General features: G+C 44.2%; 1 protein-coding gene across 2 annotated transcripts; it reads left to right on the top strand.

The window, feature by feature from the left end:
* Positions 1-576: 576 nt before the first annotated feature.
* LOC311596182 (interferon-inducible GTPase 1-like) lies at positions 577-10,200 on the top strand. Of its 2 annotated transcripts, none has more exons than XM_084779399.1 (3): positions 577-661; positions 7,617-8,876; positions 9,825-10,200. In XM_084779399.1, exons 2-3 carry the CDS (start codon positions 7,636-7,638, stop codon positions 9,835-9,837), a joined length of 1,254 nt encoding a protein of 417 aa, XP_084635525.1. In that variant the 5' UTR covers positions 577-661; positions 7,617-7,635; the 3' UTR covers positions 9,838-10,200. The 2 variants fall into 2 exon arrangements, with proteins under 2 accessions (XP_084635525.1, XP_084635524.1); XM_084779398.1 differs by having other exon boundaries at positions 578-661; positions 7,614-8,876.
* The last annotated feature ends 4,084 nt before the right edge of the window (positions 10,201-14,284 follow it).

The following is a 14,284-nucleotide window of genomic DNA, read 5'->3' on the forward strand; positions in this document are numbered from 1 at the left end:
GAACTCACAGTGACTGTGCCAGCACGTGTGAGACCTGCCAGGTCCAAGCCAGAACCAATCCCTGCGTGGTCAGGGGTGTGGAGAAGGCAAGACTTAAGGAGCATCAGTCTATAGTTGTGAGGGAATAAGGCTGTAGTTAGCGGGGGTGAGATGGGTTGTGCCTTGGGTGAGACTGGAATTGGCATCTGCAAAAGCCCCGGACAATGTGTTGTGTGACTTTAGTCCAGGCTGCGTTTGTGGAGTCATGGATCAGGAAAATTATGTTTCAAGGTTTGGGTTCCTGTCCAGTTAGCAAGCTGCATTTCCATGTCCCCTTCAGTTTCCAAACCACCACCCCCACCCCCATCACCCCCGGGCATGGTTATTTTGGAATATGCAGCTTTTCCTGCCAAGAAATTAAGTGTTGATAGGATGATAAACAGCTGTTTCTTTGATTTCACTTTCCACTTCTTGTAAATATGGGAGATTCTAGAAAGCAACTTGATCCATGCACTCCCATGATTGGCCAGCACACACTGGTGCTATGTTGTCAGAAGCCAGAAGAGAGTATAAACCCTGCAGAGGAAGCAGGGGTGGGTGTCAGTGAAGAGCCTGGAGCACAGTGCACTGGTTCCTGCAGCTGAACTGCAGTGTGTGAATCCAGTGGACACAGGACTTTCTGGTAAGGGGGCAGGAACATTCTGATCTAACTTCTAACCCTCACCATCTCTTTTCTCTAAAGAGCTAAGAGGTAACAAGACATTTAAGAACACGCCCAGACAGTGCATCCTCAACCTGGAAGCTGCAGGACTTTGGACAGGATGGACTTGTAGGCAATCTGTCAAGTCGAGGTAGACCTAAAGCAACTAAATTCTATATTGTTTTTTGCAAAACACATTCAATTAATTTGCATGTCCGTTATTCCTTTCCCTAAGAAGGTTGTAATGGGTGTGTCAGGGAATGGAATAGCTCTGCACTGCACGTGATATTTCTTGTATGTCAGGCTCATCTTGTTTCCTAGTTCAGGGCCAGGTATTTAACTCCTAACATTCCTGAGGATGCTAATCTGTGGAGAAGAGGTCCCTCTGCATGCTGCTTCTGCTGGAGCTGGCTGTTGAAATCTGTGCTCCAGACTTGTGTTCGCTGTGGTTTTCCTTGCTAAGGATCTCCTCTGCATCCGTGAGTTACATGAGCTGTGTCAGGGTGTGGTGACGGCGGTCATCTAGGCAGGCTTCCCTTTGTAATGCTGGCTGTGTCACAGCCTTCCTGTCCCCTGTGTTTATAGTCAGTGGGAAGACCTTGCAGACTGCCACTGCACTGGAGTCTGCATCACAAAAGAAAAAACTGAAGAGACAAGAACAGCTTTGTGTGCTGTCAAGGACATTCTGTGTCTTGTTGGTGACTGTCCCCCTCAACATTAAGTCCCGCTATGGTGCGTGCGCATTTAACTGGACTTACCCACTCTTCTCGGACATTCTCTTTAGCCACCTGTTGTGGGCCTGTGCCTGAGTCTGGCTGAACAAAGTTCTGAAGCTCTGGTTTCCTGCCCAGCTGTCCCCTTGTGTGCTGTAGATTGGACAGGAGCCGCCTGTGCAGTGAGTGTGTATGTGCTTGTGAACATACACACAGCGTGGCTCTAAGGACATCCCTGTGCTGGATTGGACTTTTTTTTTTTTTTTTTTTTTTTGTGCTCTCCCCAGGCTCTTGGCAGCCACTCTCATGAATATGCTAGGATTTCTGTTACACACACACACACACACACACACACACACACACACCAGTTAGAATTACAGAATAGATGCAAATGTTCACAAGGAAATCCAAGTGCATTCATCATTTTCCACATTCACTCCATGATGACACCACCATATACCGGTGCGTTGGTGGTTAAGAAGTGAGAAGACAAAAGCACATTCTGCTGCCTGGGGTTCATTATACTATGGGAGTATGGCGGTGCCTAGGCAAGGGCTATGGAGAAACAGAAAGATAATGAGAGGGCGGTGAGTGGTGGAGATTAGTACAACTCTACATTTAAATGCAGATAAAGGCCAAGGCCTCCCTAATGGGAGCAAAACCTAGAGAGAGGGGGAGAGCAACAAGGAAAGGAGGCAGTCACTAAGTACAAGTCCTGAGATGAGAAGGTACCCCGAGATAACAGGGGGGCTAGAATCCAGACACCAGAGGCCCCAGGACTGTAAGAATTAAATTCAAAGGTATGTTGTGTGTAGCCTGTGCACTGTATATATAACATACATTACCCAAGTGACATGGGGATTCTTACGGTGCCTCTCAGAACTGACTTGACATGCTATGACTTCCGTGTCAATAGGATAACTCTAGCTGTTCGATTATCCATGTTGTTGCAGGAGCAGTCACAGGAGCTACAGTAAGGCCGATGATGTCATAATCAAAGCTGGGATTGAGGAAGTCAGGAAGGAGATACTGTAGGAGGAACGATCAGTTGTGTATGGATTTGGAAATAAGGCCTAAGTCTGCAAACTAACTTGATATGCATGAAACAGAAAGAGGAGGCTCCAGGGTGACAGCAGGGCTTTGCTGTTTCCTTAACTGATGGTGAGGTCCGTCGTGCTGTCACAGGAGGACTTGTAAGCAGGTTCACTGAGAATAATGGGAGGAATATGAGATCTGAGCTAATTAAATACCCAGCAATCAAACTCAGGCACTTAGGTCTGGCAGCAAGTGTATTCACCTGCTGAACCAGCTTGCTGGACTTGATATTTATTCTTTTGTGACAGGGTCTTATGAAGAGCAGGCTAGCCTCCAACTCACTGTGTACTAAGGAAGTCCTGACCTTCTTACTTCTATGTCCTGAGTCCCACAATTATAGGAATCTAAGACTACATGCACTTGATGAAGTGCTGGGGATTGAACCCAAGACCTTATTCATGAAGCAAAAGCACTGTACCTATTGACCTATATCTGCAGTCACAATTAGATTACTTTGATAAGATGAAAAGATTAAAAGAAAATACCAAATCTCAATGGAGACTTAGGGACACTGCAATATTGTATTGAATAACTGGATTTCAATATGTAGCTTAATATTTTTGTTTTTATTTCAAGTTTATATCCACCATGCAGATGGGTTTCAATTAATAAAAGAGACAAAATGACAGTAAATCTATAAAAATTAAGAATTATTTCAACCAAATAAAATAGCTGGACTTACTGAAATCTTTTGAAAATAAAAATTTAAAAAGCCAAGGATATATGTGATCATTAAATAAGTGGTATTGATTAAACACTGATGTCACTTTTCATTCATTATTACTTATTTTTAGTTTGAGGAATTAGATGCATGTTGTTTAAGCTCCCAATCATGTGAAGGCACACACGGAAGAAGGAGCACACAGATGGGGAACACATTGGATTTCACATAGAGCACTTGAGTCAGGTTAAATTCAGTGCAGTTGCTCGTGTTTTTACATTAGTTGACGCTGCCTAAGGGACACATGAAGATTTTTATGTGATGTTCTTCTCTTCCTTGAGGGGCTGTTGGCCACCAGCCCACCAAGGCAGGAGGAGCAGAAGACGAGACACAGAGTCTGGAAGGCCATAAGCACTATGGAGATCAAACACTCTGGGATCCACCTCAGGAGCTAGTTCAACTTGACTCTGGAAGAACAAAAGCTATATAGTCCTTGGGAGTGGGTGTGGGGCTTCCAGGATTGGTGTACACAATTGGTTGGATTCAGGGACTTTTAGGATGCTCATTTTACATTTGCCAGCACATTTCCTTTCATAGGAACACAGTACGTGATTATCCTATCGGTATAGGAAGAGGAGAGCTCGCAGGGAGCTGAGTTAAGGGCCACACATCAAATGTGCTTATGGCCATCTAAGACACTTTTCAGATGGAGTCAGGCAGAGAGCTGGGGGCCCTGCAGAGGAGAGGGAGTCCTACACTTAGCACTGAGCTCAGAAAGGCTATCCAGACTGGGAGGACTGCAACCTCAAAGAGCTGGGTCCTTCCAGCATCTCCTCCTCTTTTATTTTTTTAATGGAGAAGTGTCATCACGAACCTTAAGACATCTATCACCTATTTCAGAGGGATCTAGAGTCTTGGTAAATTATCATGGCCTGACTGGTAGTGATTCTAGCAATGGTGGTACCCTGCTCCAGAGGAACTGAATAGGACAAGGGGCGAGCATCAAAATAAAATGTTGCGCAACTGGAGGGCTAGTTAGTGGTGGGAGCTAGGAGAAGAAGGGGGTTTGAACCAACATAATTGCTCAGTGGGTTGAAATCTTAATAGTAAGTATGTACTGAGTTTTTTGTTTTTTTGAGGTTATTAACATTGGTTTCAAAATCATTTGATACATTTACATAAAAACAACATTCCTGCCCCAATGTCATGTAAGTCCTCATGACCAGCAGCTATTAAGTTTAGTGTTCTTTTGTTTTGTAGCATAACCCCAGCATGAGACTTCATCTGTCGCTGGAGAAGTAAATTCAGGGCTGTCGTCTATAGATGTCATTGCCTTGTCAAGCTTGTTTTTGGAGCTTCCGGTCATGTGTGTCTGGAAGATGGCAGCTGTGGTGATGCAGGCAGATCCAAGGGGGTTGGCAGGTCCAGGGAGGGCTATCTCTTGTCTCTGTTTTGTAGCAGTTTACTCTTCCTCATGAGATAGACCTGTGAAATAATCACAAGGGGACAGAGATCCCTGGCAGGTGGTCTAAGCAAGGAGGCCATTTACAAGTTAAGCTGGGAACAGTTTGACTGATAACACAACAGTGGTCTGTTGGTTTAAGCCTAGAAGAGAGTTAGAGGGGTAGGTTGGACATTTGATTGAAAAGGGAAACTCTGGCAGGTTAAAACTGGTGAAGGCTCTGTGTGTGTGTGTGTGTGTGTGTGTGTGTGTGTGTGTGTGTGTGTGTGTGTTCCTATAGTACAGGAGGGTGGTATTATTACTGCTGTCAGCAAAGGTCTATTGCTAGATGTGCAGAGGAAACGGTAAGAGGTATTAGGATGGGTACCGAAGGGAAGGAAGTCAGCCACATGTTGAACGTCATCACTGTGTTTTACTGGCATTGTTCTTGAAGTATTTGTGGGCATTGCAGAAAGCAGGGGGCAGGTGTTAGAGGAGTCTCATTCCTGGTCCAGCATTCTTTACCTTGTATCCCACCTGCTTTAAATAGTTGAGGAATCAAACATCATGTTAATTATGTGGCCTGTATAAAAGATTTTCTGTATGGCTTGGCAACCTTTTTTAAGTTGACTGCATAAGGGACAGAAGAGTTAGAACGCACATCCCTGAGGTTAATCCCTTTTTCATGAAGGAAATATATCAGTTTGGAGACTGTTAATTAGAAGGATCTTTTGCTCTTATTTGGTTTCTCCTGTAAAACACTATGAGTTAGCACAAGCTTAGCTCCTGGTACAAGCTGTGGAGAGATACTGAGGCATTAGTGTTGAGTACAGCCACAGATTGGCAGAGGAGAAAGTCTGCCACATGACTTCATTTAGAAAAACTAGGAGGTTTGAAGGCAGCTGAGTCATTCCTTGGGAAAATTTCCTTCCAGTATCTAGTCTGTCCACAGTCAAAACTTTTAAAATTAAACTGCATTTTTATAGCTGCAAATGCTTGGGCCAGGGAGGAAGCCTGAGAAGAGGCAGTCCCGATACCATGGGTATAATCCATTTGTCATAAAGTGCATGTGTTGGTCCCTGGCATGCTTGCCTGTGCTCTGGGGTCATTCCTTCCCGGATAGGGTTGTTTAGCAGCACGGCTTTTGCAGCAGGGTCTGTTATCTCTTTGTCTACACTGGCTTGTATCTTTAGTATAAATTCTGGGAGAGTCTCAGTTGGCTTCTGTTCTAGGAGGGAAGGTGGGGAGGCTTCTCCAGGTCATGTGGACAAGAGAGTCTGGTGGTTCCAGGCCTGAAGTACATATGAGTGAACTTGGTGCAGGCAGCCAGCAGGGAGTTAAAGCTTGTTGAATTCCTGTGGAGAAATTATCCTGGCCAAACAGTTTGATCATAGTTGCAGTTTCTTAATTGAGCTGGTCGGGTGGAGGGTTGGTTGTCCTTGCTGTAGACCTACCTGTTGATTATATATTTTATTTTTTCTATCTTGCATTTGGCATTCATCTCTAAATAAATCCCATGTGAACAGAGTGCCAGGAAGAGAAGATCCACTTAAATCATTGCAGTCTTGGGGAGTCAGTTTAACATTGTAATTTGGTAAAATAGATTTGGTCCATGGGGCACGAATTCTCTCCTTGCAAACAGCTTGCTTTAGCTCTTTTAATTCTGCTGTCTAAAGAGGGTGCAGGGCCTGGAAGGATATAAGCATGATGGAGGTGACACACTCTGGGGACCATGTAAGGAGCTCCTTCAACTTTTCTCAAGGAGAATAAAGGCCCTTGAGGGGCGGTGGGGTACGGGGCTCCCAGGACTGGTGTTCACAATTGGTTGAATTCAGACACTTTTAGGATGCACATTTTACATTTGGCAGCACACTCCATTTCTATGAGTGGGAACATAGTACCTAGTTATCCTATAGACACAGGGAGGGGAGAGCTAGCAGGGAGCAGTGTCAAGGGCCTTATATCAAATATGGTTAGGAGTCTGGACCCAGGGAGGCCTGCACAAACTGAGGCACCAACCAAGGCCATTGCAAGCAGGCAACCTAGACCTCCTGTTCAGGTGTAGCCGATGGACAGCTCATTCTCCACATGGGGAAGTCGGGGAGAGCTGGAGACTATCTCTGACACAAACTCTGGTGCCTGTGATTTGACCTTTGCCCCTTGGTGACCTGTGGCCCTGTGGGAACACAGAGGACGGGGATGCAGGCTATCCAGATGAGACCTGATAGGTTGTGTTCAGATGGTGGGGGAGGTGGACCTCACATAACAATAAAAAATAAAATAAAAAACAAATATGGTTAGGGGCATCTATGTCTAAAGACACTCTCCAGATGGAGTCAGGCGGAGAGCTGGAGGCCCTGCTGGGGAGAGGGAGTCCTGCACCTAACCCCAAGCTCAGAATGTCTTTCCAGACTGGGAGGACTGCAACATCAAACAGCAGGGTCCTCCCAACATTTATGCCACTTTAAGTTTTAATTTTTCCATAACTCAGGCTTTAACTGAGAGCTAGTATAACTGTATTCTGGTTGCCTTTCTTCCGCTGCTATAAACACAGCATCTAAAAGCATTTTGAAAAGAAAACAATCTTTCAGCTTTATACATTCTGCTCACAATCCATCACTGAGTGAAGTCAGGGCCGAAACTGAAGCACGAGCAGTGGGAGGCATATTGGGAAAAATGCAATTTACTGGCTTCATCCCCCTGGTTTGGTCTTGCTTTCATAAATGACCTAGGACCTTCAACCAGGACTGCTGTGACCCACAGAGGGCTGGGACTTCCCACAACAATCACCAATCAAAAAAATGTCCCATTGGTAGGTCCCCAGTGCATTATGATGAAGACAATCCCTCAGCTGGTGCTTCCTCCTCCAAAAGGACTCTAGTTTGTATCTTTTAGGAAGAAAAAAAAAGGCACAAAATATACAGTAAGTATATCAAAAGGTAATAAGGCCATATCATAGTAAGAGAACTCAGTGCCAAGCACCAAGGCATCCTAGATCTTACAAGTGACTCTCCTTTCTTTCAGCAGCCCTTTCTTCAACACTGTCATGGGTCAGTTGTTCTCTGATACACCTCACAGTGAAGACAAAGCAGATTTGGATTCCTGCTTCACTGAATATTTTAAGAAGATTAAGATAGAAAACAAAATCATTTCTGAGGAAACCATCTGGTCAGTTAAATTACACTTGAAAAGGGGAGATATTCAGGGGGCAAACTCTGTAATCAATGATGCATTAGCAAAAATTGATACTGCACCAATAAATGTTGCTGTGACAGGAGAGTCTGGAGCAGGGAAGTCCAGCTTCATCAACGCCCTGAGGGGTGTTGGACCTGAGGAGGAGGGTGCAGCTGAAGAAGGCGTGATAGAGACAACCATGAAGAGAACTCCTTACAAACACCCCAAAATCAAAACTTTGACTTTATGGGACCTGCCTGGTATTGGAACCCAGAAATTTCCCCCAAAAGTTTATCTGGAGAAAGTGAAATTCCAAGAGTATGACTTCTTTGTTATTGCTTCTGCTACACGTTTTACACAACTTGAGCTAGACCTCGCCAAGGCAGTCAAAATGATAAAAAAGAATTATTATTTTGTAAGAACCAAGGTGGACATTGATTTAGGAAATGAAAAGAAATCCAAGCCACGCACCTTTGACAGAGAAAAGATCCTGAAGAAGATCAGAAGCTACTGTGAGAATACCTTTCGTGACAATCACATGGATGTACCTCCGATGTTCTTGGTCTCTAACCATGATTTATCTGACTATGATTTTCCAGTCCTGATGGACACCCTGACTAAGGATCTTCCTGTTCAAAAGCGCCACAATTTTTTGCTTTCCCTGCCTAATATTACTGATGCAGCCATTGAAAGGAAGCGTGAGTCTCTGAAGCAGATTGTCTGGCTGGAAGCCTTCAAGGCTGGACTTTTGGCGACTATTCCTATAGTGGGCATCCTCAGGGATAGTGATGTGGAAAAGCTCAAGAAGAAGTTAAACAACTATCAAGTCTTCTTTGGAGTGGATGACGAATCCCTGGAGTCCATGGCTAAGGATGCCAAAGTGCCTGTTGAACAACTGAAAAGAAGCCTGAAATCTCCTTATTTGTTGGAAACTAAGAGAAATGAAACATTAGAAGAAAAGCTTTTGAAATATTTGGAGAATTTTGCCTCAGTTAATGGTGGGCTCCTTGCTACAGGTCTTTACTTCAGGAAAACCTTTTACTTGCAACTTCATTTCCTTGACACAGTGACTGAAGATGCCAAAGTTCTCCTTAAGATTCCTGTCCTAAAAAAGTAAGTCAAACATAACTGACCCACAGTTTCTGTTCATGACAGTAGTAAGTAGTCAATACCAAGAATAAATTTCCCCTCTGCTATCTTTTTTTTTTACATGAGCCCATCCACTGCCCACATAGGAAAACCTGCGGATAAAGGTCATGGGTCTTACAATCCCCAGTCCTACTTCAAACTTTTCACTCTGTTTTTCAACTCTACACTGACACTGAAACGCACACACACACACACACACACACACACACACACACACACACACACACAGGCCTGTGTATAGAAATCCCAAGCATGCAAAGACACACAGAGAAAAGATATGAATGGTTATTTGTAGCTCTTTCTTCCTAGTCAAAGCATCCTAAGGAAGACTCAAGAAGGGCTCTATGCTCAGTTTATAAAACACTTTCCGTGTGTGGTGGTTTGAATAGATATGGCCCCCCAACGACTCATGTGTTTGAATTCTTGGTACCTAGGGAGTGGCACTGGTAGAAGGTGTGGCAATGTTGAGCTAAGCATGGCCTCGTTGGAGGTAGTGCATCAGTGTGTAGGCAGGCTTTGAGGTCTCATATATGCTCAGTCTATGTCCTGTTTGGCACACAGTCTCATTCGGCTCCCTGCAGATCAAGATGTAGAACTCTTGGCTCCTCCAGCACCGTGTCTCCCTGCGCCCTGCCGTGCTTCCTATCATCATCAGAGACTGTAAGAGAGCCCCAATAAAAGTTTTCCTTTATAAGAGTTGCCGCACACCTTTGACAGAGAAAAGAACCTGAAGCAGATCCAAAGCTACTCTGAATATCTTCGGTGACAATCACATGAATGCACCTCTGATTTTCTTGTTCTCTAATCATCATTTTTCTGACTATGATTTTCCAGTCCTGATGAAGAACCTGATTAAGAATCTTCCTGTTCAAAAGCATCATAATTTTATGCTTTCTCTGTTTAATATTTCAGAGGCAGCCACTGAAAGAAAGCCCAATTCTATGCAGGAGTTTGTCTGGATGGAAGCCATCAACGCTGGAGTTTTGGTGAATGTTCCTGTAGTGGGCATGCTCAGAGATGATGATGTACTGAAGGTTAATATTGAGGGCCTTGCAGGACGGAGAGCAAAACAGCTCTAGAACTCATGGAATACAAGCTGTAGTAGTATTTAGTAGTGTTTCTTTTACGAACTTGGGTGCCCTTGTGCTTGGTGTGCTTGATGTTAAGAATTACAATTTCCTCTTGGGGTTTTTCCTTTGATGAGTATGTAGTGTCTTTCCTTATTTCTTATGATTACTTTTTGTTTGAAGTCTATCTTGTTAGATATTAAAATGGTTACACCATCTTGCTTCTTGAGTCCATTTGTTTGGAATATCGTTTTCCAACCCTTTACCCTTAGGTGATGTCTATCCTCGGTGTTAAGGTGTGTTTTGGGATGCAGTAGAAAAATAGATCCTGGTTTCACATCTATGCTATTAGTCTATGATTCTTTATTAGGAAATTGAGACAATTGATGTTGAGAATTATCAACGAGCAGTGTTCACATCTGTTACTTTGTTGTTGTTTATTGTTGATGAGAATGTTGTTGTTATGGTGATTGTGGTGATAATGGCAGTAGTGTTGTTGTTGTTGTTGTTGTTGGTGGTGGTGTGTGAGTGTATGTGTGTGTATGTGTGTGTGTGTGTGTGTGTGTGTGTGTGTGTGTTTCACTTCTTTTGATTTACTAGTCTGGGACTGTTTATTTCTTGTGTTTTCTTGGGTATGTTTGACTTTTTTACATTAGAGTTTTGTTTCTAGCACTTTCTCTTTATGGCTGGTTTTGGAGATAGTTTTTTTTTTAAATTTTGTTTTATTATGAATTTTCTTCGTCTATTGTGAGTGGAAGTTAAGCTAGGTATAGTACTCTAGGACAGCATTGGTGCTCCTCCTTGGCCACAGTACAGCCAGTCACCAGAGAAAGAACCCTGGGCTCCCACTCTTCTTTCTCCTTTCAATCCTGATCAGTTACCTGAGCCATCAGCTCAGTAACCCAAGAGATAAAGGGAACTGGAGGGGATTCCACATCCAGTCCCAGAGTTTCTACCCTGGACCTTCCCAGAGCCAAGACAGATGTTAACAGGAATGGGATAAGAGGGATGCTGAGGTGGTCCAACGATGGGCGGAAAACAGAGTGGTCTTCCAGGATCTACTTATTCCCCTAGAAATGGTGGGAAGGAGGAAAGAGAAGCCAAAGCAGGTGGTCTGTTACAGAGCTGGGGATGAGACTAGGAGATTGGCTTGGAGGAAATGAAGGAGAGGTGAAGGTCTGCAGTTAGCCTACCTGCTGCCCTGGCTGGAGTAGCCTGAGGGTTCCCAGGAAGTGAGGACTCAATTGGGGACAGGGATAAAGCACTTCGTGGGAGGAGGGAAGTTGAGAGGGGAAGATCTGTGTGATCCACTGGAGATGAGGGCAAGGCGGGAAGGGAGGTCTCAGCAGTTGGTGGGCTGCAGAGCTGAGCATGAGACTGGGGAAATTGGACCTGGACAAAAAGGGAAGTAGGTGAAGGTCTGCAGTTAGCCTCCCTGCTGCCCTGGCCAGTGGGCTCTGTGGGCTCCCAGGGAGTGCCTGCTGGAGTAGAGGGCTGGCAGAAAGCAGTGAGTTGGGGAGGGACTTATGAGGTAAGATCTGGGTGGTCTACTGGAGATGGGGCAGAGGGTAAGGGAAGAGGCCTCAGCAGGTGGCCTGATGCAGAGCTGGGCGTGAGCCTACAGGACTGGGCTTGGAGGAGAGGAGAGGAAGGCAAAGGTTATCAGTTAGCCTCCCTGGCCAGAGTCTTGTTCACTTTCTTTCTTTCTTTTTTTTTTTTATATTTTTATTTAATTTTAATTTATGTGTGTTGGTGTGAGAATGTCAGATCTTGGAGTTACAGACAGGGGTGAGCTGCCATGGTTGCTGGGAATTGAACCCGGGTCCTTTGGAAGAGCAGGCAGTGCTCTTAACCGCTGAGCAATCTCTCCAGCCCTTGTTCACTTTCTTAATCTTCCCATTTCTGACCAGGGTTAGATGATCTCAAAGTAGTTCTAGTTTGAAGTATCTCCTTGGCTGGGATGTTGAACACTCTTGTCAATAATTTTTAGTCATTTGTGCTTCTCCTTTTGGGAACTCTCTGCTCCGTTCCATACCACTTTTGATTGGACTGTTTGTTTTCTTCGTGGTTAGTTCTGTAGTTCTTTGCATATTCTATTCATTAACCCTCTATCTGATTTACTTATGGTGATGATTTTTTTCCCCATTCTGAGGGCTGCCTACAATAGCTTGACTGTTTCCTTCACGGTATTGGAGCAGCTTAGCTTCACAACTCACACTTGCCCGTGATAGCTGCATTTCCTGTGTGAAATGGGTTTTATTCAGAAGCTTGTTACCTGAACCTGAACATTCTGAAATGTACTCCTTATATGTTCCCTAGGAGTTTCATACTTTTAAGTTTAGTCTTGAAGTCTTTGATTAATGTGAAATTTATTTTTAGACACGGTGAGAGATAGCAATTAAGCTTCATTCTTCTACATGACAAATATTCAGATTTCCCCAGCACAGATTCTTAAAGGTGCTATATTTTCTCTAGTAATTATCTTTGACAATTGTGTCAAACATCAAGAGATTGCAAATTTTATGTTTGAAGATTAGAGTACATCAATGTTATATATAAAATTAAAGGCGGATGATAGACTACAAGGTACCAGGCAGCAGGTATTATGTTATACTGAGTTTATTAGATGAGCATGGGGGAGAAGGAAAGGGGGAAGGGGTACTCCAGAAAGAGAGAGAAGAGAGAGAGGGAGGTAGAGGTAGAAAAGTAGAGAGATAGAGAGAGGTAGAAAGATAGAAAAGGAGGGGGGGGGGAGAGCAGGAGCCACTTGGAGGGTGTCTTTTATATGGCCCAGGGCAGGGCCACGCCCCCATGGCAGGTAAGCAGTGACATCACAGGTAGACAGACTGCAGCAGAATCCCAACATTCCTACCTTTTCCTATATTTAAAAAAATGAGGAATGTTGGATTGTTTTTATACAAGGTAAATTAAAGTATATAAATGTAGGTAATGGAGAAAAGAGATACAAAAAAAACCAATAGTAACAAACTGTTTAAATTATATAGTGAGGGGGAAGGAAAAGTTCTGTCCTGGAAGTTTAAGGTAGAGGGCAGGCTATGTCAGCCATGTCCTGCAGCTGACAGGGACCCAGGAGTGCTGGGGGAACCTGGAGCTGTCTGTCCCAGGCCTGGAGCACACCATTTCAGCCTTTTGTAAATGGATAAGGGGTGAAGTAATCGTCTTAACTACTTCCTGCTGACAGTAGGGCATCGGTAGGGGATTTAAAAGGCTGAAATGTTAGCCAGGTTCCAGAAGAACAGGCTGCTATATTTGCTGTTTTGAGAACATCTGCAGCTGGGAAGGGCAATGCAGGTCCAGCTGGCAGGATCTCTGAGGCTGGACAGGAGCACTTGTGGGTAGCTGCTTTGATGATGTCCCAGATGTAGGAGGTCCGGCAGGATACTGGAACATATATGTGGGCAGAAGACAAAGTTAGTCAGGGAGAAAATTTTCTTTAGGTGTACATTTAAAACTCTTGGGAGAGCACAGAGAGAAAAGGTCTGGATATGGGAGCTTCCCAATTCCAATTGCTGGCAATAATTAAAACAGTTTACTTTTTGAAATGCCCAAGTTTGGTTGCAGAGGCATGTAAACTTTAAGGCGGGTGTTCCCAAGAACGTATCAGGAAGAACAGATGACTGGACGTTTCCCATGGGGAGGTGAGGTCAGTAAGCCCCCAGGGTATCCCCCAAAGCGGTTAGTGACACAATGGACTGGCACAGACCAGATAGTAGCTCATCAGCACTAACTAGCAACCAACAGCCTAGCTCAACAGATGAGCTAGACACAGCCTAACTCAACAGATGAGTTAGCCACAGGGATGCAGCTACGAGTGCACTCGAATTTCTCAGTGGCTGTCACAGAACAGCAGAGAAAGCTACATCAAGAAACTCACCCAATGGGGACGAGCCTAGTTGAGGGTCAGCAAAGAAGACCAGGGTGTCCCTGGTTCCCAGTCAATCAGAAAGGGCTAGCAAACTCTCTAACAGTAAATATATGGATTTATACCCAGGTTCTTGGTCCTAGTCCATTGAGCAACCATTGATGGTTTTTGATAGAACCATCAATAAGTGTTTCAATAGTGGGTTTACTACTAAAACTCAAATAAGTGTCTTAATTTCTTTTCTGTTGCTGTGAAGAGACACTGTGACCAAGACAGCTTATACAAGAAAATATTTAATGGGAGCTTGTTTAGACTTTAAATGAGGGAATCCATGAACATCATTCATTATTGCCAGAACATGGTGTCAGGCAGGCAAGCATGGCTCTGGAGCACCACATAAGAGGTGGACCCTTTACATGCTC

The sequence above is a fragment of the Acomys minous genome (assembly GCF_964271855.1).
Source record: "Acomys minous genome assembly, chromosome: 4".
NCBI lineage: Eukaryota > Metazoa > Chordata > Mammalia > Rodentia > Muridae > Acomys > Acomys minous.

Excerpts from the sequence above, each read along its gene's own strand:
- LOC311596182 (XM_084779399.1), top strand. The coding sequence starts at position 7,636 with ATGGGTCAGTTGTTCTCTGATACACCTCACAGTGAAGACAAAGCAGAT.